At 38.9% G+C, this 27,597-nt stretch overlaps 1 protein-coding gene across 1 annotated transcript; it reads left to right on the top strand.

Moving 5' to 3' along the window:
- Positions 1–27,597, top strand: mfn2 (mitofusin 2). Its single transcript, XM_026367573.1, has 18 exons — positions 1–310; positions 1,717–1,898; positions 2,023–2,158; positions 3,735–3,897; positions 4,022–4,146; positions 4,503–4,611; positions 6,841–6,948; positions 7,470–7,623; positions 8,306–8,373; positions 10,562–10,683; positions 11,496–11,622; positions 11,908–12,012; positions 13,486–13,588; positions 15,039–15,259; positions 19,962–20,117; positions 22,712–22,908; positions 23,045–23,179; positions 24,752–27,597. The coding sequence occupies exons 2-18, from the start codon at positions 1,721–1,723 to the stop codon at positions 24,819–24,821; spliced, it is 2,277 nt and encodes a 758-aa protein (XP_026223358.1). The 5' UTR covers positions 1–310; positions 1,717–1,720; the 3' UTR covers positions 24,822–27,597.

Genomic DNA, 27,597 nt, shown 5'->3' with positions numbered 1-27,597 from the left:
GCGGAAACATCTGCATCAATACTCGCCGAGAAGACACCATGCTGCAACCAAAACAGTTAGTGTGGACCACGCTTAATAACGTCTGTGACTAGGTCTTCTGTGTTATTGACAGTGCTTCAAATTAAACGGAGAACACAGCTTATCAACTGCGTTCACTAAAAATGCTTAGTGACATAGCTTCGCCTAGCCTAGGTAGCGCTCACTACTAATATTCAGTCGCCTGATAACGTTAGTTAGTTAGCTAGTAGAGGTTTAAACGCTTATGAACCAGGATGCAAGAAGAGCATTTGTGAGGAACGACCCACCCACGGTAAGTCTTCAAACATTTCTATTCTTTTAGTCGCCAAGCTAACGTGTGGTAGCTAACACTAGGAGCTAATAAATTAACGCTAACGTAGCTAATTAATAGACTGGTTAGTCTACAGTTTAGCGGATATTTGGCCATTAACGCAGTGTAATACCAGTCAGGAAGTGAAAACAAATTACTGGTAAATTTGGTACATACATAACTTAAAGCCTGACGGACATTTGACTGTCTTCAGAGACTTGAGCTAAATGAGAAATGAGCTAAACAGCTTGATAGCATGTTTCCCAGGGCAGGTTTGTGTGTTCTGACGCTGTCGTATTTTTCTAACTTCAGACAAATTTCAGCTGGGTGTTTTTTAGTCTGCTTGTTTAGATTTTACATGTAATGCGTTTATCAAAGAATAACGTGTGACGTTTAGACCATGTCTTACACTATTACCTTCAAACTGTGTTAAAGGTCTCCGCTGGGTATTGGCCTTCACCAGACAGGCAATGGACAAATTCTAGAAAGGTGAAAATCCAATGCGGTGAAATAAAACAACAACTTGACCAATAAATTTGCTACATGGCGTTAAATGGTTCCTCTACGAACTACATTATTGACACAATATCAGAGCTGATCTGGGGCCGCAATGTGTTGTGAAATTGCTCCATTCTGGACGTTTTTATCCACATTTTGAGACACAGTCCTGCTCTCGTTTTCTCCGCCGACGTTTCTCTCTCGAAAAGCACCGTTGTAAAGGAGACACACCCGGAGAGGTATCACAGAAACACTTTATTTTAACGTAGGAGGGCAAACCAACCGGATGAAAATCAACCTCTTAGTCAAACAGTGTAAAACACAAATGGCATCTTTGTATGGCTTGTTCAAGTGTGTTTTGGCATTTTCTTCTCTTTCTAGTTCGCCACACAGCACAATTAGCTCACTACTGCCCCATGTGGTCGGAGTTGGGATCCTAAACAACCTCACTTCTCAGTAGATGTTCTTTGGCAACAAATAAAGGAAAGAACAGTAATTTATGTAGCTGTCAGTATATTGGAAAACACATTTTCCAAGAAACATGATTAAAAATAAAAGTTTTAGTCCATTCTCCGTTAGGATACAAGTCATGTGTGTGAAATTGTCCTTAAGTCATCACGTATTTTGCTATATATTTCGCCTCTTGATGGTTAGTGCTGTGGTCAGTGGCAGCACAGTAATGTGGGGCTGCTGTTGTGTAACCCTCTTTCAATTACCCAGAGGAAGGAGACTTAAACATGTAAAGCATAAATTGGTAATCTGCATATTAAAATAGTTTGCTTTATACAGTGCGGTTTGTAGTGATGTCAGCAATTATGTATATTTTCTACATGTGGACCATTCTGAAGTTTATTTCAATGAAATTTGTTTAATTTTTATTCCTTGTCCAGTGCAATGTCTCTGGTTTTCCCACGACCCAATACCAACACAGTCCACGGCAAGAAAGACAAAAGACTGATGGCTGAGGTGAACGCATCCCCGCTCAAGCACTTTGTCACAGCAAAAAAGAAGATCAACGGGATTTTTGAACAGCTGGGGGCCTACATAAAGGAGAGTGCTTCCTTTCTGGAAGGTACCCACCCAGTTTTAATTTTCATGTTAATAATGCCCAGTCAGCATCCCATTTATGATGTTCAAAAGGGATTCCAAGTATGACAGGAATTATTAACTTTGTTTACATGACTTCCACTTGTTAGATACTCACAAAAATGAAGAGTTGGATCCAGTCACCACAGAGGAGCAGGTCCAGGAAGTCCGAGGTTACCTCACCAAAGTGGCAAGTATTGGGGAAGTGCTTGCCAGAAGACAAATGAAGGTGGTCTTCTTTGGAAGGTATGTACTGTATATTCCTTCCTCTCTCCCCTTCTCTGTTAGTGTAAATGTGTTTGAACCAGTTCGACAGCCAGCTCTTGGCTAAGTGTTTGCTGGTCTTGACCTTAGAAACAGGAAACATAATCCTTAGCTTTTCGTGGTTCATGTTGAGTGTGGTATGCATCATAAACAGCACAATGACCAATTTTCCACCTCTAAATAGACAGACTGACTGATTACAAGTGTGAATAAACCTGTGATGCTAATTACAGACACACACACATTAGTTTAACATGTCCCTGTAGTCAAATTATTTAATATCTTTTCTAGGGGTACCATCATTTTTATCCAGGCCAATTTCATTAGTTTTTTTTTTTTTTTTTTTTTTTAAACTTCTGTTGAACCACAACTCAAAAGCTATGTCAGTAACATGTTAGTAATTTTTTATTATTATTTCTGTCAGATTGAAGTCATTTCAGTGACGTTTGTGGGTTTTTCTTTCTTTAATGGGGTACCAGCAATTTTGTACACGTGTGTACTGTGTGATATCTAAACAGCACTGGTAAAGGTCACTAACGATCTCCTCTTAGCGTCAGACAATGGACTTCTCTCTACACTCTTCTTGTTAGATCATTGGGGTTAAAGGAATAGCCAATAGACAATAATAAGCAACAGACAGGGCATAAGTAGGAAGATTTCAGCATCCTCTCTTTTGTGCAGTCAGCCAGTGGAACTTGGAACCTTTAGTCTCATCCCATAATGGGGACCTGAAAAACAATATTTGGTTTAATAAAGTAATAAAAAGCTTTTAAATCGGCATTGACGAGGACAGCTAACGTGCTATTTGCTGTTTCCAACAACTGCCGTAATTAGTAGCAAAGTAGTTAAAAAAAATAATTGTAAAATTAGGAGCATCCGGTCTCAAAGTGACACTGAAAAACTAGTGGTTATTCTGCTTGTTGTTGCTTTTTGTTGCCTCACCCCAACTAGTCGACTAGATGGCCGTCCACCCTGAGCCTGCTGGAGGTTTCTTCCCCAAAAGGGAATTTTTCCTCTCCACTGTTGCCTAGTGCTTGCTGAGTTGTTGGATTTTCTATATAATTAGTTATTCTTTGTAAGCTCTTAAATCTTACACTGTAAAATGTCTTGAGATGACTTCTCTTGTGATTTGACTCTATATAAATACAACTGAATTATATATCTCTGTCTATGTCTCTGTCTTTGTTTTTTGTTTTAAAACATGGCACTAGAAAGTTAACATCAGGCCTGTTATTGTTGTTGCACGAGTATTACACTGGTTGGTTTATGGGAACCACCAACACTTGCTTAGGTCTGGGACTGAAAAGTCTTGCATTGTGCGTGCTGTAAAGCATGATACTGCAGTGAATTCCACTTCTCAGTTGAACTTTAATTAGCCATTATTGTTTTATTGCCAAACCCTATTGTGGAAGCGTAAAGGCAAAATCATAAAAACTCAGTCACTGTAAAAACTGTATGTTTACCTATTAATTACAGATTTAAACCTGGCATGCAACATGAACTTCTTGTTAAGGTGTAGATGAGTGAAGCACTGCTGACAAAATTGTTTGTTTTGTAGGACAAGTAATGGAAAGAGCTCAGTCATCAATGCCATGCTATGTGACAAGGTACTGCCGTCTGGTATAGGACACACCACAAACTGTTTTCTGAGGGTGGAGGGTACTGATGGCAATGAGGCCTTCCTCCTCACTGAAGGCTCAGAGGAGAGAAAGAGCATAAAGGTTAGCAGAAATGATCAAGTATAGGTATATACTGTACACATAAGCACTGTTTCCAATCACTCCAGCTGCAGTCTGTGTAGGTGAAGTGTTGGTCTGTGTGTAATCTAAGCTGATGTCTTCACAGACAGTGAACCATCTGGCCCACGCTCTCCACCAAGATGAAGACCTGGATGCTGGCAGCTTGGTCTGTGTTATGTGGCCTAAAGCCAAGTGTGCCCTGCTTAGAGACGATCTTGTGTTGGTGGACAGGTCAGTGTCAAGTTAAAACAGTTTAATCAGCAAATTCAGTTCCTTTCCCTTTGTCTCACATGAGTTTTTTTGTGGTCTTAATATGGCGGGATATGTAAAATATCATCACACTAGTAATATGTCTTTACCATTACTGTAGGAAAAATGTTGCAAAAGTATTAAATTGCATTAAAAGTTGTTGTTTTGCTTTTTAAAGAGACACCCCCAGCATTTTGTTGGTGAGCCTGTATGTAATGGTATCCATCAAGACAGAACTGAAATATGTCAAATTTTGTTCATTTTTAATTAAAATGTCTCTTCCCTAAAAGCAACTGTGCTCACTCACTGCTTTTTTTATGTCACGTTTTTCCCTTCAGCCCTGGCATTGATGTTACCACAGAGCTGGACAGCTGGATTGACAAATTCTGCCTTGATGCTGATGTGTTTGTTCTGGTGGCAAACTCTGAGTCCACACTGATGCAGACGGTGAGACGTGGCAAGACTGTTGTGCTGCAGATTATGCAGTGTCATTGCACATATATCATTCTATCTCAAATCAACTTGTGGTCTAAGCTCTACCATCTCCAATTTGAAAATTTTTCCGCAAATGACCAAATATTTCTGGGCTATGAGCTATAGTTCCTGAGATAGAGGGCTGTGCAGTTTTAAGGTATTCTTGTCAACTTTGCCTTACCTTTACTTTACTTTAGTCCTCTACATTTATTTTAACACCATTAGTTAATAGTTGCTTTTTGCAGGATTAAATTCTTATAAAAATCATCATACACCCCTTAGAAAAATAAAGGAACACTAATCTATACTAATAAAGACCGGATAATTTGTAAGGAATGAAAGGATGCCACATCTTTTGTTGGAAATTAAAATTATCAACCTACAGAGGGCTGAATTCAAAGGCACCCCAATAATCAAAGTGACAAAATATATATATATATATATATATATATATATATATATATATATATATATATATATATATAGGAGGTTAGTCAATTTTGCTGAAATTGCAATGCAACTCAAAATGGCACTAGTATTTTGTATGGCCCCCATGTGCTTGTGTGCATGCTTGACAACATCAGGGCATGCTCCTAGTTAGGCAATGGATGATGTCCTGGTATACCTCCCCCCCAGGTCTGGACAAGGGTATAACTGAGCTTCTTGACAATCTGGCGTGCAACCTGGCAGTGTTGGATGAACCGAAACATAATGTCCAAGAGGTGTTCTATTTGATTAAGGTTAGACGAGTGTTGGGGCCAGTCAATGGTATCAATTCCTTCATCCTCTGGGAACTGCCTGCGTACTCTTACCAGATGAGGCAAGGCATTGCCATGATGCCAATTGTATTTGTTGGCGTTTGTGATATTCCTGCATTGGTTTGTATAATTACTCTACTGGTTGTACTGGGAAAATTTGAATTATGAGATGACCCTCCCAGGTTCTGCATTGTGTGCCTCTGCTGGCTGTGTGACTGCACACTGGTTCAAACTCCTGTTTCCTTGGTCAAAAAATTCTTCTGCATGTATCAGAAATATTCACCCCCTTGGATGTTTCATCCTTTTATTATTTATCCAACTTTGACAAAAATATGTCAGAAAAATACATTATTAAAGTGAAAACAGGTTTGTACAAAGTACAATATTCCAAAGTTCAGTATTCCTGGCTACCATTACACCATGAAGACAAAGAACACTCCCAGCAACTGAGTGAACAGGTCATTGAAAAACATATATCGGGGGATGGATACAAAAACATCTCTAAGGCACTGAACATTCCCCGGAGTTCAGTGAAATCCATCATCAAGAAATTTAAGGAATATGGCACATCTAAGTCTAAATCTGCCTGGAACAGACCGTCCACACAAACAGAGTGACCGTGCAAAAAGGAGACTAGTGAGAGAGGCCACTAACACGCCAATGACTACTCTGAGGGAGTTACAAGCTTCAGCAACTGAGATAAGAGAGACTGTACATACAACTACTGTTCCCTGGGTCCTTCACCAGTCAAAGCTTTATGGGAGAGTGACAAGAAGATAGCCACTGTTGAAGAAAACTCGAATCATCACTTGAATCATGACTTGAGTTCGCCAATAGGCATGTGAAAGACTCCATGGGCAAGTGGAAGAGGGTTCTTTGGTCTGATGAGACCAAATGGTGATTTTTGGCCAAGGGGTGAAGACTTTTTCTAGGCACTGTATTTCTGTAGCTATCTCGGCCTCCAGGGATGACTGTGAGGTAATGAGGAGATGGGGTAGTTGACTACCAATAATGGAGTCAGTGGTTTAGTTCCTGGCTCCTCCTGTCACATGTTGAAGTTTCTAGGGCAAAGTACTAAACCCCAAATATCCCCCCGGTGGGTCAGGTCAGCTACACAGCAGCTCTGCCATCCGTGTGTGTGAATATAAAGCACTTTGAGTATCAGTAAAATACCAAGGTGCTGTATAAATGCAGATGATTGCAGGGCAGACAGACAACCTTTCACACTCACATTCACGCCTATGGGCAATTTAGATTCACCAATTAACCACAGACATGGGGAGAACATGTAAACTCCACATAGAAAGGCACCCTGCCAACCTGTGGATTAGAACCAAGGTCCTTCTTGCTGTGAGGTCACAGTGCTAACCACTACTACACTATGCTACCCTTAGTTGTATATTCAGTAACTGTATTTTAAAACTTAAAACCTTTCTTTCAACAGGAGAAATCCTTCTTTCATAAGGTCAATGAGCGACTCTCCAGTCCCAACATTTTTATCCTCAACAACCGCTGGGATGCATCAGCCTCAGAGCCTGAGTACATGGATGAGGTAAGTCAGTCATGAGTAAGTCATTTCTTCCTTTTGGAGTTAATGGAGTTAATATTCTGTCTGCTTACACAAGACAGAAATCAGCTTTGTAACAGCTTTGTCTTTTTTGTTTTTTATTGACTATACTAGTATAGTCAGCCAAAATGTACTGTTTTGTTTAATGTGTGAAGGGTCTCTGTTTTATCAAATGCATTTCCATTGGTTAAAGTCTTTTAAAAGGGTCTTAAAAACATTTAATTTTATTTCAAAGTGTTAAGATGTTCTGTCTGTGACCAGATACCAATGAAATATGTCATTACCCTAACACACATAAGGGGAATTATGCAGAAACATGCAATTCCCTTGAGTGTTATGAGATTGATAGTCTTCCTACGGTGAACCCTGTCTCTTGCTTAATGTTGAAAGACTGAATACCCCTTTTACATCAGAACTCTGCTTTGATCAACTTATCAGTTAAATTGTGACTTTTTTGTCTCTGCGTTACTTTCAATTCACAATATGTTCTGCTGTTGCTGTATCAGGTTCACAGGCAGCATATGGACCGCTGCACAAATTTCCTGGTGGATGAGCTGGGTGTTGTGGATCGAGCCCAGGCCAGTGATCGAATCTTCTTTGTCTCTGCCAAGGAAGTACTCCAGGCTCGAGTACAGAAGGCTCAAGGAATGCCTGAAGCAGGTAGGAAGGGTAGTCAGTGTTGAATGTGATAGGGTTTGTAGGGGCTTTCCAAAGCTGGAAAAGTTTAGGAATGTGAAATTTAAGGATATAAAAAAATCATGGAAGTCATGGAGGTTAAATATCAGCTTTAAACATTATGTTGTGTTGAATTGGCCCAGTCAAAGTCTAGACATAAATCCAATTAAGATACTGTAGGGTGATATGGAATAGGCAGTTCATGCTGCAAAACCCTCCAGTGTAGTTGAATTAAAACAATTCAGCAACAGTTGTTGCCACCAAGGTTGGCAGTAAAAGATGATTTTATTTATTACGATGATTTAATTTTATTTTTTTTTATTTTGCTTTATCACAAGGGGTCAGGCAGGTTCGGGCAGTTTTTTTTAAATCGTAATAAATAAAATCATCTTTTACTCTGGTTATTTTTTTGCCATATTAAAATTTGTTTCATCTGAATCATTAAAGTATGACAAATATGCAAAAAAGAAACAATAAGGAAGGGGTCATTAAATTGTCATTATTACAATGTAATGACAAATTCTTATAATTGGAAGGAGGTATCGCAACATATCATGGACAACACAATATGGCACAGCCAGACTTGATGATGGGATTTTTTTCACTCTACAGAACTCTACATACAAATCAGGTTTGCACAGTATTACATGTTGCTCTCTTGTTTCAGGTGGAGCTCTTGCGGAAGGATTCCAAGCCAGAATGTTTGAGTTCCAGAACTTTGAGAGACGATTTGAGGTAAGATCAAGCTGTCAGAGCTCCTTGCAGCTGATATTACTGGAAAAGTTAATAGTGAAAAGTTTTGAGGTTTTCACTACCCTCCAGCAGGTGGTAGTATAGTATCAGGCTTCAGTGTGGTTTGCACTTACTCACTGACACTGAATTGTTTCTTTTATCTATGCTTAAACATAAGTTTAGCATTTGTAGTTCCATTACTAGCCACATGGTGGCATGGCAACTGTAATATTTTAGTATGACAAGCATTTCAGCAGATAGAAATGTAGAAAATTTCACACTTGTGAAAATAACAGTTTTTGAGTTATAAAGATGAAAACATAAGCCCCTCCTTTAGCGCCCCATAGTGGCCAATATGCATGAAACTCTACAAGCCTACATAGAGTAGTATTCTACAATAATATGCAAAGTTTGGTTTGTGTGGTTAATTGTATTAAGAAGCTACACCATTGAAATACCCCACCGAAACATTTTCAAATGGAAATCACAAGACAATTTAAGAACTGTTGCAGAATAGCTGGTACCAGTGAATCCAGGGTGGTCCAAATAGGGTATATACCAGATTTGAAGATGTTTTGATGCATAATGAATAGGGAGTCAAATGAGTGTTTTACAGAAAATTTAAAATGGTCGAACATCTAGTCAGATAGAACTGGGCGCTCCCAAGATTTTCAGAAGCATCCAAGGAAAATAGATTTTGCTTCTACTACTTATGGTTTAGGAGTTGGAAAAGTCAGATGTGAAAACTGTAATAACTAATATTCGTGGTGCAAAAGCAACATGTTTGTGAAGCATTTCAGCTTGGAGCAGCTCTCGGCAAAGTTTCTTTAATGTAGCATTTAAAGTTTCTGAGAAAACCACAGTTTTTGAACACTACCATAGACTTCTCATTTAAATAAAAAATCATAAAAAAATGAATATAAATTGAACAAAAATAGGTACCTCATTCCTCAGTAAGCTTCATATTTGAGCATTGGAACCAAAGATGTTAGTGTTAAAGAGTTAATAATAATAATAGTAATAATAAATAGATAAAACAACACAGTAAAATTACTTTCAGCAATCGCACAATAATAAAAGTATAAAAATAAATACGCAGTCTTCTCCAGCACACCCCAAAGATTCTCTATGGGGTAGAAAATGTGGTTTCGGTGTCTTGTCCAAGGACAACTCAGCAAGTAGCTAGGAGAAACCAGGAATAGAACCACTCACCCTGGGGTTCGTAGGCGACTGCTCTACCACCTGAGCTACTGTCGCCCAGTGAATCCTGGCATTGTCATGTTGGAATATGCCTGTGCCATCAGGCAAGAAAAAATCCATTGCTGGAATAACCTGATCATTCAGTATATTCAACTGACCTTATTCTTTGGGCCCATATGTTGCTGTAATTAGACCTGACCAACTGCAGCAACCCCAGATCATACCACTGCCCCCACAGGCACTCTCCTCTCTTCTTATCCTAATGTGCCCATCACTCTGGAACAGGGTAAATCTGGACTTATCAGACCACGTGACCTTCTTCAACTGGACTAGTAGTCTGCTACTACTAGTAGTTTCAGCAGTCACCTTAGGTGTTTTCTTTGCTTAACACATGCCAATAATTTGACTCTTGTGAAAATGCCTTTTCAGAATCAGATGTTTTCCCTGACCAAAGGATGCGTCTTCCGCACATAATTGTTGTAAACTGATAAACACACAAGTATGTTATGTGCAGTCTCATCAGTTCTGTCCTGACACTATATGTGGACAATAAATCTGCAGACAGTGCCCCTCTATGAAAAAGTAATTGCCTCACCTTGTGATTAACCACATTTTTTTTTTTTTTTTTTAGAAAACTGGGCTCAGTTGTCTCAGTTAATAAGACGAGTCAGGTCTTCAGTGTTCATGATTCAACAATAAGAAAGAGACCATGGGAGAGTTCCAAGGTGTAAGCCACTGCTGACCAAAACACACACAGAGGTTTGCCTAAAATCTGCTGAAAAGGCAACTGTAAAATCATGCATTAAGATGCACAGGTTTCCTGATTCAATATGGCGGCCGAGTTGACGCATTAACACCGATGTATAGAAGTGGGCTAGGCAGTATCTAGGTGTAGATATCTATGTAAACTAGCTAAATAATCCAGATGTAGTATCCAGCTCTTCATGTCCATGCCTCATTCTTGAGTTTATGTCCTGTCCTCTTTGTGTAGGAGTGTATTTCTCAGTCAGCAGTGAAAACCAAGTTTGAGCAACACACAGTGAGGGCCAAACAGATCTCTGAAGCCCTACGTTGCATTATGGATTCTGTACACATTGCTGCCCAAGAGCAGAGGTGAGTTTGAGATTAAAAGATTGTACATGTGTATAGACTGAGACTGTCCAGTGCCTAAACCAAAGACTGGAATATTCCAATCATACATAGTGCCTATAAAAAGTATTCACCCCGTTGGATATTTCATCCTTTTATTGACATCAAAAATCCATCATGGTCAATAAAAGTTGGCAAATTGACAAAAAAATGTCAGAAAATAATCCTCATTAATGTCAAAGTTAAAACAGGTTTCTACAAAGTAATGGGATGGTGTGCGCAAAATAAAGCGTCTCGTCTGATAGACAAAAATCACCATTTTGGTCTCATCAGACCAAAGAAACCCTCTTCTACTTGACCATGGAGACTTTCACATGCCTATTGGCGAACTCACTTCGTGATTTAACATGAGTTTTCTTCAACAATGGCTTTCTCCTTGCCAATGGATTGTATGTACAGTCTCTCCTATCTGACTGGACCTTCTAGACATAAGTGTCTTTATACTGCATCACCTAAGTGGAGTGAATGAGATGCATTCACTGCACTTAGGTAATCCCCATTTCACTAATTACTTTGGAAAAGTTGCCAACTTTTATTGACCATGATTGATTTATAATGTCAATAAAAGGATGAAACATCCAAGGGGGTGAATAGTTTTTATAGGCACTTTACCTCCAGTAATCTTTACACTAGTGCAAACCATTTATGTGTGTGTGTGTGTGTGTGTGTGTGTGTGTGTGTGTGTGTGTGTGTGTGTGTGTGTGTGTGTGTGTGTGTGTGTGTGTGTGTGTGTGTGTGTGTGTGTGTGTGTGTGTGTGTGTGTGTGTGTGTGATAGGATCTATTGTCTTGAGACCAAAGAAGACCGTCAGGACCGATTGGAGTTTATAGACAATCAGCTGGACCTGTTGACCATGGACTGTAAGGCCAAGATCAAAAAGATTACTGAGGAGGTGGAGAAACAGGTGAACCCCAACATGACATCATGGTGTAGCCTCAGTTTAACAGCTTGGCTTTTTGATTTTGGACTTGATAATTTGGTGGGATTAATTTTTTTTTTCTTATTAACAAAACTATTTTAGGTTTCTCAAGTGCCTTGAGATAACTTCTTTTGTGAATTGGCGCCATATAAATAAAAGTGATTTGAATTGAATTGAATTGAATTTTAACTTGCTTCAAAAATAATGATTGACCTGAAAGGAAACTTTTCATCAGGAAGTGGTTTTCACCTGCCACTCTCTCACTTTCAGGTGTCTAATGCCTTTGCAGAGGAGATCAGGAAGCTCCATGTGCTGGTTGATGACTTCCACATGGATTTTCACCCATCACTAGTGGTTCTCAAGGTCTACAAAAATGTGAGTTTAAGAAATTTGTGTGTGGCAGTGTCAGTTCTTGCTACAGCTTTTCCTCTTACACTGGTGCAGAATGTGTGTACATGTTATGTGTGTTTGGTGATCAGTTTTACTTGCACACAAATGCTCTCATGACTACAGATCTGTCCTGCCTTTACTCTCAGTCTTGTACACCTGGTCTGTTTCACACTGAGCTGCTGAGCTGTTTCGCACTTTCAAAAAGTCTGTATATACACACAGCACAGTGTAAGGCTAATCCTGTGTTGGCTCCTTGAACCTGTATAAAGACCCTGTAATCTGTGTTATGTAACACCAGTCCAGACTGAATCATGTTCTCCTCAATTCTTCTTCAAGCTACAGTTGAGAAAGTACATTTAAAAAAAAGAATCATAAAAGTACGGTAGAATACATATATTTCCCAAATTTCATTGATTTTAAATACAAGAATGTTCTTGCTTGAGGAACACTGACTTGCTCTATCCTGCAGCACTTGTTCACACATCCACACTTCTGTTAGTGGATGAATCCCTGGGTAATCAGGCAATGCATTTAAATGTACTGTAGTAACCTGGTTACTGCTATGGTTACTTTCTCTGTTTGCAGTCCTGCATGCATGAGACTCTGTGCAGCTGATTTGAAACCCTGTTACACACATATGTGAAATCTACCTGGGGAAATAGTGTTTCTAGTTAATTAAAACCCTTCATTAGGTGTGTGTAAAGGCAGAACTGAGAAAATGTTTAGGCTAGATGTTTAGCTTCTTATCCATCACACAATCACATCAGGGCTGCCTTTGACTGGTCAGTTAAAGGACTATCTTCAGAGACAAGAAGAACATGGCCTCCTGCATATTGCCTTACATGAAAAGATAGGACACTAAAATGTACAATATCTACAGAGAAAATCTGGCAGGTTCACCAAGCTTGGAACACTGTACCTGCAAAGTAAAACTGAGAATCAGTGCTTTTTAAAGGCAAAAACAAACAAAAAAATGTTTTCCCCTTCACATAGACTATTTAAAACATTTGTTTTAGAAGCATACTTTCTTTACTATAAGTGCCTGTAACTTTTGTAGAGGGCTGCAGATTTGTTTATTGTTCACCCACACAGTATAATAAAATCTGCATATGCAGACGATGTAATATAATAAACTAATATCAGCAGGATGACCAACCTGCGTTAACATTCATTGGTGTAATGTCTCCTGTCAAACAAACATACAGTAGTCCGCAACACAGGACCTTCTTTTTTTATTTACCTTTTTGGGGAGGAGGGAACATTTGACGTGACGCATTTTAGTACACTTTAGTACACTTTTCTCAGTGTAAAAAGAGAACGAAACAAGACGAAAACTTTCCAAGTTTGTAAAATCATCAACTGATTTGGACTCAAGCAAACGCACTAAGGTTTGGAAACGACCATGTACAACGAGTGTTTGTACATGTAATTCAGTCTTGTTGTTATTCTTTGTTGCAGGAGCTTCACCGGCACATAGAAGAGGGTCTGGGAAAGAACATGTCAGAGAGGTGCTCCACCTCGATCACCAGTGCACTGCAGGCCACACAGACTATAATGATCGGTAAACACTGCTCCAGTTTACGCCTTAGATAAATGACCACAAATATCCTTCTTTCTGTTCTCACTACAAGGCTCTAATGTGCTTTAATGATCTCTAATGTGATACACCCACAATCCTACTGACTTTCTGCATGTTTCTCTGTATCACTTATGTAACTATGACTGATTACTGTGACATATGAAGTAATGACTTTTGATTTTGTTCTTTGTATTTATATCCATTTTCATTTTGGCCATAAAAATCTTTAGTAGTTTCACAAAGCATGTGAACCAAACCTCTACTGAGAGTAAGGAGATCAAAGAGAGTAAATATAAATTCCAGTGTCTTGATGTAGGTTCGTCATGTGACATGACCAACCTGCGCAAGTAAATGGTCTGCACTTATATAGCTCTTTTCTACCTAGCTGGTACTCAAAGCGCTTTACATTGCGTCTCATTCACCCATTCACACACCGATGGCAGAGCTGCTATGCAGCTGACCTGACTCACCGGGGGCAACTAGGGGTTCAGTATCTTGCCCAAGGACACTTTGACATGTGACATGGCAGCCGGGAATCGAACCACCAATCCTGTGATTGGCAGTCAACTGCTCTACCTATTGAGCCACAGCCATCCCCAAGTCATGACCGCATCTCACTTACAAGCTATTTAATTGGCTTTGTAGTATTCTCTCAGACAGACTGCCTGTAGTAATTGCTGAGTTTCTGAAAGAAAACAAGTTCAACACTCCATCTGTTTACAGTGATTGTAAAAGTAGTGACATGTGCACACACTGTAATGGAGACCTGCTGTACTGTATAGTGTAGCTTTGTAAACTAAGCTGTTGCACTCTGTATTACACAGTTGAAATACATTTACTTACTATTGGACCCACGCAAGACACCCTATTGAAATAACATCAGTGAAGTTAAATAGGAAAGAAAAAAAACCCCAAAAACATTTTTCTGGAGGTGAGTGTTTCAAAAGTCTAAAAGTTTCTCCTAGTGACAAAAGTCACAAAAGACTTTTTTCCTACAATTTCCTAAATTTAATGCACATTGTAGATCGTGTAGGGATACTGTTTTTGCACAGTCTCATTAAAGCTGTGCTCACCCTTTTCACTCAGGGCATTTCAATATATATTTTAATCAACCAATCACAGCTTTTAAAACAATGTGTCATCCCTAGCAATAGGCTCACACCTACTCACAGAGATAAGTTTTTGTCCTTTTCTAGCAGGTATTCTAAATTCTTAATCTTAGGCTAAGACTCCTTGCTTGAATTTTTTGGGCTAAGGTAGCAGCTCTCAGATTCTAAAATTGTATGATATTTTGGCCCCTGGAATACAAACAAAAAAAGCATACAAACAGTAAAGAAAAGTAAACTTGGACTCTTGATGTCAAACCAGCTGATGAAAACATCATTGTTGCATTGAATGATAAGTATGGCCTTTTTGTGTGCACTCGCTTTAGAGGGTCTCAAGCCCCTGCTGCCCATCCCTGTAAGAGAGCAAGTAGACAAACTGGTTCCTCGTCAGTGCTTCAGCCTCAGTTATGACCTAGCCTGTGACAAGCTTTGCAGCGACTTTCAGGAGGACATCAGTTTCCACTTCTCTTTGGGCTGGACCATGCTGGTCAACCGTTTCCTGGGGCCCAAGAACACCCGGCGGGCACTGATAGGCTACAACAACCAGGTAATACCTTCTCTGTTAACTTTGTTTATAGAGAAGCACAGGCTCTCAGGTGAGATGTGTAGTTACTTGGCTTAAACAAGTGTACAACATTTGAACATTAGTTCATACTTAGCCACAGAAATATGAATTACTATCTGATTAATACACTGCCTGTCCAAAAAAAAAAAAAAAGAAGTCACACATTCTAATATTTCGATGGACTGCCTTAAGCTGTGATTACGGCACGCATTTGCTGTGGCATCATTTTAAAAAAACTTCTGCATTGTCACAAAATTTATTTCCGCCCAGAACAGGCAATTCGCCAAGATCCTGTATTGACGATGGTACAGTCGGATTGCTGTGCAAAGTCTGCTTCAGCACATCCCAAAGATTATCAATGACGTTAAGGTCTGTGGTGGCCAATCCACGTGTGTAAATGATGCGTCATGCTCCCCTAACCACTTTTATAATTTGAGCCTGATGAATCCTGGTATTGTCATCTTGGAATATGGCCTTGCCATTAGGGAATAAAAAAATCTATTAATGGAATAACCTGATCCTTCAGTATATTCAGCTGTTCTGTTCATTCTTTGGACACATAACATTGCTGAACCTAGGAAGTGATGCACCTGATCGGACAGTTCTTAACCCAATTTTAGTAGTTTCAGCAATCTCCTTAGATGTTTTCTTTTCTTGATGCATGCCAATAATTTGACCCTACTGAAACAGATTAACACATTTTCCACGACCACAGGATGTGTCTTCCGACATAAAATGAGAAGCTATTCACTGCATCAGATAGAGTTAAATAACTTGTTGTCAATTGAAACATAATCATCCATGCAATAATTATCCAATGGGAGGCTCTTACCTATTTGCTTATTTAAATCTAGGTGGTGACTTTTTCTTTTTGGCCGGCAGTGTAATTTTTTATTTTCCAGTCACTGATAAGAAGAATTAATTTCTGAACGCAAGTAAAAGTAATGTGTGAAAGTAATGAGTAGTGAAAGTAATGTATTTATATCCTTTCCCTATTCTATTCCTCATCATAACATTTTATTGTAGAGGTCTACAGGTCCAAACTTTGGAAAAGGTGGACTCCAGTCAAGGTCTAGACATATAAAAAACAATTTAAGAAACCATGATGAAGTACCACAGGAAAGGATTTGAATTCTTGCTCTTTTCTATTTTTTCACTACGTGATTATGGGTTATAGTGTGAAGGTTGACAAAAATCATACTTTTTTCCCTATTTGCAAAAAAGCAATTAATATAAGCACTAATATATGACTCAGCTTTTTCATCTACAGTCAGTATTCAAAGATTTCAGACCCCGTAATTTTCTGCACACTTCTTGTGGTACAATGGACCTGATCCATTCTTATACAGTGCCTATAAAAAGTATTCACCCCCATTGTATGTTTCATACTTTTATTGACATTATAAATCAATCATGATCAATAAAAGTTGGCAACTAGGTTAAATCAGTGTTTGCATTAACATTCACCCCCTTTAAAGTGACTGACCTCCAACAGAGGTCCAGATATTTGGTGCTAGTAGTCCCACAATTAGTAAATATTCAAATTTTCTGAGATACCGAATTTGGGGTTTTCAAGTTATAATCATCAAAATGAAAAGAAATAAACACTTGACATATATCAGTCTGTGTGGAATGAATGTATACATGATACAAGTTTCACTTCTTGAATGGAATTAGTGAAATTTAAAATTTTTGAAGATATTCTAATTATATGACCAGCAACTGTATAATGGCTGATCAGATCATATGACACACAGGGGGTAACTAAAAGCCAATACTACTCACAAAACTTCAAAACTGCAAAACATAATGGTCAGTCTTAAAGAAAGTAAATAATTAAACAGTTAATCAATAACTCCATGCAAAGGATTAATATTCATAAAAAAAAATAACATAGTCCACAACATCCCAATCTAGATTCCCCCTCAGAGGTGGTAGACAATGGTACAGTCTGATGAGCCTCTTCCTGTATAAAATAGGTCTGTTTTCAAGACTACATCATTTCCCCCGGCCTGAGAAGATGACCGGTAGTACCAGCAACTACTAGCAGTGGCAACATCAGCACTGGTAACTAAAAAAAACAATTAACACAGGCAAGAATTACTAAACAAACATAAGTATGACTGTACAGAAGATAACTAAATATGCACACTACAAATATAAAAGTACATACTGGCAACCATACAACACAAAGTATATTAAAATGAGCTACTGCTGTTTCCTTTCTTTACTTTCTAAATGTAAATGTATGTAATAAAGTTAATGCGGTGGTTAAAGTAAATATAAATCCAAATGAAAGTGTCCAATGCAAGAGGATTACCCACAGTTCAGTTGTGTGGCACCAACTGCCGTCATCACAGGATGCTTCTCGGCAGCCAACCCTGGAAGGGTTGTTGAGGTAAGATAAATGTGGCATAATATAGGGCAATCCTGGAGGACAATCTTATTCAGTCAAGAAATCTTGGGAGAAGATTTGTTTTCCAAGACAATGACCCAAAGCATAGAGCGAAAGCTACATAGAACTGGTTTACCGACAACAAGGTGAATGTTCTGGAGTGGCCTTAGACTTAAAAAGAGCTGTTCACACCCGATCCCCATGCAACCTGACCGAGCTTGAGCAGTTTTGCAAAGAAGAATGGCATTAAATTCCAGTGTCTAGATGTGCAAGTCCAATTGAGTCCTATCCACACAAACTCCATGCTGTGATCAACTAAATACTGACCTGAAGGGGTGAATATTAGAGGAAACACTTATTTCTCCTTACATATTTTTATTTAATTGACATTACCGTATTTTCCGCACTATAAGGCGCACCTAAAAGTCTTCAATTTTCTCAAAAGCCGACAGTGCGCCTTATAATCCCATGCACCTTACATATGGATCAATATCGAGTCAGTCACGCAGTAGAACACGGGAATAGACGTTTAACATTAACGAATCAATGGTGCGGAAGTGGAGGCAGCAACAAGATGGCTAAGTCAAGAAGACTAAACAGAGTTTCTGAGGGTACAAAGCGAGATGGCTACAGTTGGAGGACAAACTCCTATCTTTTCTTTATGTAACTGAAAGAAACTAAATTAACAAATAATACACATCGTTACACATTTGGTATGTTACACTCGCACACGCTAGCTTGACTTGAATGAAGCTAATTACAATAACACGCACACGTAATTTATCACATGTAACAGGTAACAACTGACATACTTCTAATGACAATAAACATGTTAATACTTACAAAGACCAATGCTTTTCCAAGGCACAAACGTATAAAGCACACTCAGCATATACATGAACCAGTTGGTTTTACTGTGGAAACTAAACTAGCTTAATTTACTGACGAAGAAAATACGTCAAAGCTGTACTATTGAACAGAGAGTGGAAAGAGCGCTCACTCTGCAACTAATTATCTTAACAAAGATCAACTAAAAAACACAACTCTCACTCTGATACATTTTTAAGAACAATACTATAATACTTTTTAGCTGCCTTTGTCACAACTTATTGTTATTCATTTATCACTTGAACTGAAAGGCGTGATGGCAATCTATTAATAAAGTTTAACCGACCTCTCTGTGTGAGGATCCGCCGACTACCTTTCAGGCTGACCTCTTATTTTGAAGGTCCCGTTTCCGGGTGGAATGGTGTTCATGCAGCAGCTTGACATTCGTTAAGCCGATTGATTGCACCTGTTGTGCACCCGACAAACTCATGACAAACTAGTGTGGAGGACTTAAAGTACTCGATGGCTGAGGATTCTGCTACATGGATTATTGCTTTGGAGTATGGACTGTGATACTTTTTCCCCGGTTTGTGTTTTGTTGAGTGCCGGTGTTTTTCGTTGGTTTATCTGTTGGATATTTTGGATTTCCTATTGGAACTACGCGTTTTGATTATCTATGTTTCAAGGACTTTGATTTCACCAGGTATTAATATTGACTCCTTTTTTTCCAAAGAAAAGTCTGCTCAGCTGATGCTGGCCCTGTAGTTTTGTTTGTGTGCCGCAATAAACACACTGAACTGAGTAGATTGCTTCGGCCTTATTATTGGTCCTACTAACCCCTGACACTCTGTTTTGTTTACATTCCATTTAGCGCAGCTCCATCTAATGTTGCATAACGTAACCCCAGCCTCTACTGTAGCGTCTATTCTATGCGCCTTATAATGCGGTGCGCCTTATAGTGCGGAAAATACGGTACTTTGTAGAAACCTGTTTTCACTTTGAAATTAATAAGGTATTTTTCTGACTTTTTTTTTTTTTTTGTCAAAGATGCCAACTTTTATTGACCATGATTGAGTTATGTCAATAAAAGAATGAAACATCCAAGGGGGTGAATACTTTTTATAGGCACTGTAAATGATTCTCATGAGGTAAGAACTTGAAAAGTTAAATGACACAAATCGCCCTGAATCACCTATAGGTTCTACTTGAGAATGAAACACATATTGTACATTTATGTGTTTAAAAGTATAAGGCCATTTGTGCAGTACTGTCGAGCTGATATTGACAGTACATAAAACACAGATATGCTCGGAACTAATCACAATACCGTTAGGGTTGGTTTGAAATATTGAAATATTTGTAACATCTAATTCTTAACATGTTCTTAGGTGTTTTCTTCTGATCTACAGTACAGGGAAAATATAGAGAGCTGTATATTTATATTCTTTCATTTATATTCAGGTCCCTCGGCCTATGGCTCTGACCCCAGTAAGCACTAGCATGCCTCCATTCCCACAAAGCGCCATGACTCAAGAGGAGCTGATGGTCTCTATGGTGACAGGTCTGGCTTCGCTTACCTCCCGTACTTCCATGGGCGTCCTTGTCGTCGGCGGTGTGGTAAGGACGCACTCACTTTTGTCTTGCTATAAAAATAGTCATCAGATTCGGCAGAGAAAACAGGACAGAAAATGTTAGATACACCAACTCCCAGGGCATTAATGATTTAACAACCCCAGTTAAATACCTATCAATTAGAACTAAAGAAGTCTTTATATGAGAGGTGAGAGGCCTTTAAGGACCTCAACGAAGATGCACAAGCTGTATTGCCAGTAAATAGAACTTGACCGACACATTGAGTCTGACCTAAGATGCAGTAAAGCATCCATTTAAGCATGGAATTTGTGCAGCATTGCTTGCTGTGTTTGGACCTCTGATTTTGTTTGGGCAGTAATTGAATAGCAACAGATAGGAGAATTATTTTGTGTTGTTTAGTTACTAAAGGAGTTGATGGTTTCTTAATCGGCTTTTTAAATTCAGAATAGACTCTGATTTTGCAGTAGACATGTCAGTGGTTAAGCTTTATTACAGAACAAGAACACTTTATTAATGCATTAACAAGTCAGAAATTATTGGTTGCTAATGTGGCCCTCTTTGCACAGCATGTTTGTATTTTGTTGAAATGGCTGTTGTCAATTATGGTATCCAGGTATTTAAAGGACTTGATCGTTTCTGCAGCCTGGCCATTTATTACAGTGCTGACAGAACCTGGTGCATTAAGCCTAAAATCAATACACGTCCTTTTGTTACATTCAACACAAGGAAGGATTCAGAGCACAATTTAATACATTTATCCACCTCAGCACCATGAGCTGACTCGTCATTGTTGCAGGCTGACTATAGCTGTGTTGTCTGCAAATTTTAAGATACAACAATTTTCAAACCTGCTGATACATCACATGTGTATAAGATGTATAAGAGAGGACAGAGAACACACCCCTGTGGTAAACCAGTTGATACTATGGTCTGGTCTAAGAAATGTCTGTTCACTTACTCTCTCAGTCTTGCAGTCCCCCAAGATCCAGCCAGCAACATTTCCATCCAAACCAAACTGTTCACTGAGTATCTTCACCATCAGGTGGGGCTGGATGGTGTTAAATGCTGATGATTGCCACTTCAGGCATCATGTAGTTAAGGAGTGTTACAGTGGCATCCTGCACTCTTTGATTGTTTCTATAGGTGAACTGCAAGGGGTCCAAAAGGGGAACTCTGTGGCTTAATATGACCTTTCTAGTTAATTTCTCAAATGATTTCATAACCAGTGAGGTTAATGCTACTATAATCATTCAGTGACCTGGTGTGGGAGAGCTTAGCAATAGGGACCACAGTCGATTGTTTCCACACAATTGGCACCCTTTGCTGGCTGAGGGACAAATTAAAAATGTATGTGAAAATGTGACCAAACTGCTCAGCAGAATTCCTGCAGTGCTTGAAAGTCTGCACAACCTGTTGGACACAGAGAAGTACTAAGATTATTCTTTAAAGCAGTTGTTTTCTTGCTGAAGTCATGCACATCAAATCTGGAATAATATTTAATGAGCTTATGGGCCAGTTCTAGGTCAGATGACAACCCTAGAGCCAATTTCTTCCTATTGTTGTCATTTGTTCCAACTATGGTCCTGATACTATCCCAGGCAGACCCCAAGCTATTAGTGCGAGTTTATGTTCTACCTTATGTTTGTATTGCAGTTCGGCCTTGTGGATTTCAGGTTTGATTTCCTTCTGCAGTGGGTGTAAAAAATCTCCCTGCTTGAAAAGCAGTCTTTTCTTATTAAGCAGCACTTTCAGTTCTTTGCTCACCCGTGATTTACTGTTGGGATAGACCTTAATCACCTTTTCAGGAATGATGGTTTCTTCACAATAAGAGATCCAGGAGCTGACCCACATCCGTTAGTTCATTAATATCCCTGGATGATTCAATGAATTCATCCCAAGAGGTTCGGGGGATGATTGTGCTGAAGTAGAAAATATCTGCCGTACTGTATATTCTCCATCCATGAGCCAGTTAACACGCCAGCACCATCAGCATTAGAGACGCACACAAATTCCTGAGTAACACGTAAACAAGTAAAATGTAAAAAAAAAAAGTGCCCCTAGAAATGGGATTAACATATTCTAAACTAAGATTGCTAAGATATACACATTTAATAACATTTAACAGCATATTTAACAGTTAAAAAAGAAGATACAAAGGAGTGCTACTTTTCTGCTACCGGTCGCAGCATGCACCCTCCTCCAAGCAGTTAGTTGCAAGCAATTGATTTGTAGCTAAATATCAATTCACTTATCAATATCTTATTCACTTTTATCTAGTTTAAGTCTACATTTTGCAATACCTTTATTCACATGAAAAATGACTGGGTTCAAACAAAAGGTGCTATCTTCTAAGCTGTGTATCAGATCCAGATTTTAATCTATCTATATTTCTTATATTCATCTTTTGATAACAAACAAATTTTTCAGTCTACAGCAAAAATAAAGCAGTTTGCCTCACAGTTTCAATACTTTTGTGTACATCAGGACAAAACATCATCCGAGAGTTGATGAGTTGATGAGAAGAGCTGGATCTATTCTTTAGAAACTTATATTACTGCACTCAATGCGTTCAGGTGTCAGCTTGACAGTGGTTCAGCCTAAAGTTTTGTTGTGTGCAGATCTGGAAAGCAGTCGGCTGGCGCCTCATCGCCCTGTCAGTGGGTCTCTACGGTCTTCTCTACATTTATGAGCGACTTACCTGGACCACCAAGGCCAAGGAGAGAACCTTCAAGAGACAGTTTGTGGACTACGCCACTGAAAAGCTACAGCTCATTGTCAGCTATACTGGTTCCAACTGCAGCCACCAAGTCCAGCAGTGAGCATGCTAACTGACAACCCACTTTCTACTACCTCAAAGCAGCTAGTTAGTTAAATCAGTGATTGTTAAAGGAGACAGTGAAGAGCCTGCCTTAATTGTATTTGTGTTTGTCTCTACTGTCTGTGTTTATCAGGGAGTTGGCAGGTGTATTTGCTCAACTCTGCCAGCAGGTAGATGTCACCCGTCAGAACCTTGAGGATGAGATCACTGACATGAACAGAAAGATTGAACTACTGAACAGCCTGCAGAGCAAAGCTAAGCTGCTGCGGTAAGAAAACAACACAGCCAGAAATTGCTTTTGAGTTGTGGCTCAACAGAATCAAATTAAAAAACAAACTAATAAAACGGGCCTGGACAAAAATGATGGTCGTCAGTCGTCTTCTCTTAGGTCGTCTGGCTTAAACAGTGACTGATGGTGTGATCTGACTATGATGTACCTTGACCTTGGATTTCACCTCTAATCTCTATGGAAGTTATTCTGGGTTCTTTAGCTACAATTTGTATTTTCTAACTCTTTAATTAGTCATAAATGTTCCTGTGATTGCCACGTTCTGGGAGGTTGCCTACAGTCCCATGGACGTTAAACTTCAGAATAATATGTGCAACTGTACAATTGGGGTGGCGGTCCCTCAATAGGTCTGCCAATCACAGGATTGGTGGTTCGATTCCCGGCTGCCATGTCACATGCCAAAGTGTTCTTGGGCAAGATACTAAACCCCTAGTTGTCCCCGGTGAGTCAGGTCAGCTGCATAGCAGCTCTGCCATCGGTGTGTGAGTGTGTGTGCTTGTGTGTGAATGGGTAAAAGAGATGCAGTGTAAAGCGCTTTGAGTACCAGCTAGGTAGAAAAGCGCTATATGTGCAGACCATTTACCATTTACTTGCGCAGGTTGGTCATGTCACATGACGAACCTACATCAAGACACTGGAATTTATATTTACTCTCTTTAAATAGACAGACGGACCGATTACAAGTTTTAACACTCCTGTTAAGCTACTTACTGGACACATTATAATTTAACATGTCCCTATGGTCAAATTATTTTAAATCTTTTCTAGGGGAACCATCATTTCTGTCCAGGCCAGTTTCATTAGTTTGTTTTTTAAAACTTCTGTTGAACCACAACTCAAAAGCTATGTCTGATTTTCATTAGTTAATTTTTTGTAAATTTTTATTTTTAACTTTTGTCAGTTTCAAGTTATTTCAGTGACCTTTGTGGGTTTTTCTTTCTTTAACAGAGGGGTACCAACACGTGTCTACGTGTGTATATGCTATATGTTAGAGAAAATGTTCTTACTATAAAGAAAGGGCAACTAACCCTAACCCTATTCATATAATACCTTTCAAACAAAAGTGCTACATTGTCTCTGTTTAGTGGCCTTAAACCAGGTACATTTGAAATGCATATCGTCTTTGTTTTAGACATTTTCCATAACAAATTAAAAAAACCAGAGCAAATTTTCTTCTAGCCATATGCAACAAAGGTAGCCAGCTTGACTTGAACCAGGGATGTTACAGTTATGTAGTATGTGCATGAAACTTTAGGCTACCAGTGCACTCCACCAGAGCAGATATTCTAATTGGTAAAGATGTCGCCACAATCGTTACATCTAAAAATTCTAGCCTGATTTTGCATGTGGGCTGTGAAAGCAAGGTTTTGAGTAATTATGATGTATGCGTGCTACAACGCTGTTAGGGGCTCTCTAGCAGTAATAACAACTCTCACAGTGATAACCCATCTACAGCAAGTTAGTATACAGTTGTAAAACAGAGCTATTGAAATGAACCCGTATTTAAATAAATGTGGATACTCTTAATGTGTGTGTGTTTTGCTGTGTTAGGAACAAGGCGGGTTGGCTGGACAGCGAGCTCAACATGTTCACCCAGCAGTACCTCCATCACAGCAAATAGACCTGACCAAACGTCTGGCAGAGGAACGTCTGATACACCTGCTGAACCTTCCCTCTACTTCACACTCTTCTGTATTACAAAGTCAGTGAGAGTAAAAGTTCTAAATGGAGTAGGTAAAATTGAAGTCCGTTTGTAGGATATTGTAGGAGCTACTGAGTCGTCACCTAAGAATAAAACATCGGCATATTATAAAAGATAAGCCACATGCAAAAAAAAAAAAGTTTCTACTCCACAGACAGTCATCCCTTAGAGTATTCTTTGGTGGTCTTTCTGTCTCTTGAGCATTTTATGTTCAGTTGTGGTGGTGGTAGCGGAGATGGTTTCATGCTACTGACACATCAGATTAATCAGTTTGTCGAATAAACGATGGTCGGCTGTGGAGTTCAGCTGCCAATATTCCTGTCATTGTTAGTTTGGTTTGAAAGTGCAGGATCTTATATATTTGCTGGACTTTGTTACTCAAAATGAGTCCCCAGTTGCCCACAGTTATTTGTTGTTTTACTAACAAATTATACACAATAATTACAAGAGCAAGAGTTGGGGCCATGTGTTCAGACATCAAGCATTGCAAGAATATACAGTCTTTACATATGAAAATATGAATCAATAAAATAATAGATGTTCGATCCTCCAAGGTGTACACTAAGGCATTCTTATCAGAAATGTTAATGTTATGTGGTAATGTAAAAGCAGAGGTCTTTGTGACCCCAGTGGATAGCACATTATGTTTGAGGTTGTCAGCTGCAAAACGTCAGTCTGGAATTCAGTTTGTGAGTAGGGATACTCACAAGAACAATGTCACAGCATGCAGGTTTATTTATTTTGTTCACTAACTACTGATTTTTCTCACTGTGTTTAGATTGTCTCTGAATTTTTTCATGTGGCTCCAATTATCTTCCCAGTGCAAAATTTCAAAAGTGGTGTTAAAGAAAGCATGCCTTTTTTGCCAGTGCAGAAGTGTCCTCTTCAACTTATTATCACATTATCACTTAAGTCACATATAGAGTACATCCTACTTCTCTGATTGGTCATTCCTCTACCGTTGCATTCTGGTAAAAATGAACAGTCTAAAACAACAGAGATGGGGTCAGTGGAGAGTTCACAATGAGTTGGACATTTTTGGAGAAGCTTTATTCAAGCCAAACATCAAGGAACATATCAGCAAACCAAGTAAACAGAGAAAAATCACACAGTGCATCATGATTTTTCAGGCAAATTTAAACTTGAAACTCCAAAGCAACCACATAACTTCTACCTGACTGGTGGCTGATCCAGCTGAGCCTCATAGTCAAAAACAGATGTTCCTGTAGACGCAAGTGAATAAAAGTGGGATGTACCCAGGTACAGGAAGAAAAGGAGTCTCAGCTACATATGGTGAGAATAAAAGAAAGGCCCAATCAGCAACATCCTAATTTGTGATATTAAATTGTACTTTTGGTTTGTAAATTGTGTCTAAATGTAGTTTGCTATTCAGTTGAGCATAATTGTTTTTTTTTAATTAAACCACATCAGAGTAGATGTGCCTGCAGTTGTTAAGTATGTTGTTTGATTAGGCCATGCTGTAAAAAGCACTTGATGCATCTGCTTCCTGGCAAGTGAGCAGGGAAGCTGCCAACACCTATATAGTAGTGAAGACATGCACTTTATCAGCTTTATTGCTTCTTCTTGTTTTTTCTCTTCAATAGTAAGATCAACTTTATTATTTTGCTATGGGAAATTCAGGATAAATTAATATAATCAGGAAAAAAACATACAATAAAGGTGGTGTTTTCTCAAAATGTCATATAACAGTGTAGCTATGTCTGGTTTCAGATGAAAGTATGTGCATGCAGTGATTGTTGTAGTTTGTTGTCCTATTAAAATGTCCTAATGGATCTGTATGTATGAAATGATATAGTAATACACTACTCAAATAAATTAAAGGGACATTTTTTTTATTATCAGAGTTTAGAATTAAATCAGTTAAACTTCTTGAATATTAATCTACTCAGTTAAGTGGAGGTGGGTGTTAATCAGTTTCAGCTGCTTTGGTGTTAATAAAATTAACAACAGGGAACTAGAGGGGCAACTTTGAGAGAACCATCAAAACAGAAACTGTTTTACAGGTGGAGGCCACTAACATTTTTTTCTCTCCATCTTTTCTGACAGTTTTTTCACTAGTTTTGCATTTGGCTAGGGTCAGTGTTAAACAGGCTGACACATCAGTATGTGCCATTGTCAGAAGGGTTGCTGTGTCTCTTAGCAAAGGGTCAAGAGCGCAGAGAAGATTCCAAGAGACAGGCAGTTACTCTAGGAGAGCTGGACATACAAGCATGTGGGGGCCATACAACTGTAGTACAATTTTGAGTTGCTGTAATGAAATTTCAGTAAAATCGACTAACCTGCAGCATCTTTTCCACTGTGGTTTTCAAGGTGTCTTTTAATTCAGATATTTTTAATTTTCATCAAACGATGTGACATTAATTCGTTCCTAACACATCAACCAGCCCATATTAGTATATAGCATGAAGTGTACCTTTAATTTTTTGAGGAGTGTATAATGGTTCATTGCAGTAGGATCAGTCAGAAGTCAAGTTGGGTTTTATTTGTTACACAACGGCAGTTCCAGGTGTTTTACATCTGCCTAAAAGCAAATGTATTCAATATTGTAAAACCTCAAATGTAATGTAAGATGAAAATTTCTACGTTGTCCTTTAGACATGGAAACAGTAGTGACTGCTTCTGGAGGGCCAAACCATCTTTGACCAATGACAATAAACACTATATTAAATTCTCA

The sequence above is a fragment of the Anabas testudineus genome, chromosome 7 (genome assembly GCF_900324465.2).
Source record: "Anabas testudineus chromosome 7, fAnaTes1.2, whole genome shotgun sequence".
NCBI lineage: Eukaryota > Metazoa > Chordata > Actinopteri > Anabantiformes > Anabantidae > Anabas > Anabas testudineus.
This window is presented reverse-complemented; position numbering and strand designations above follow the sequence as displayed.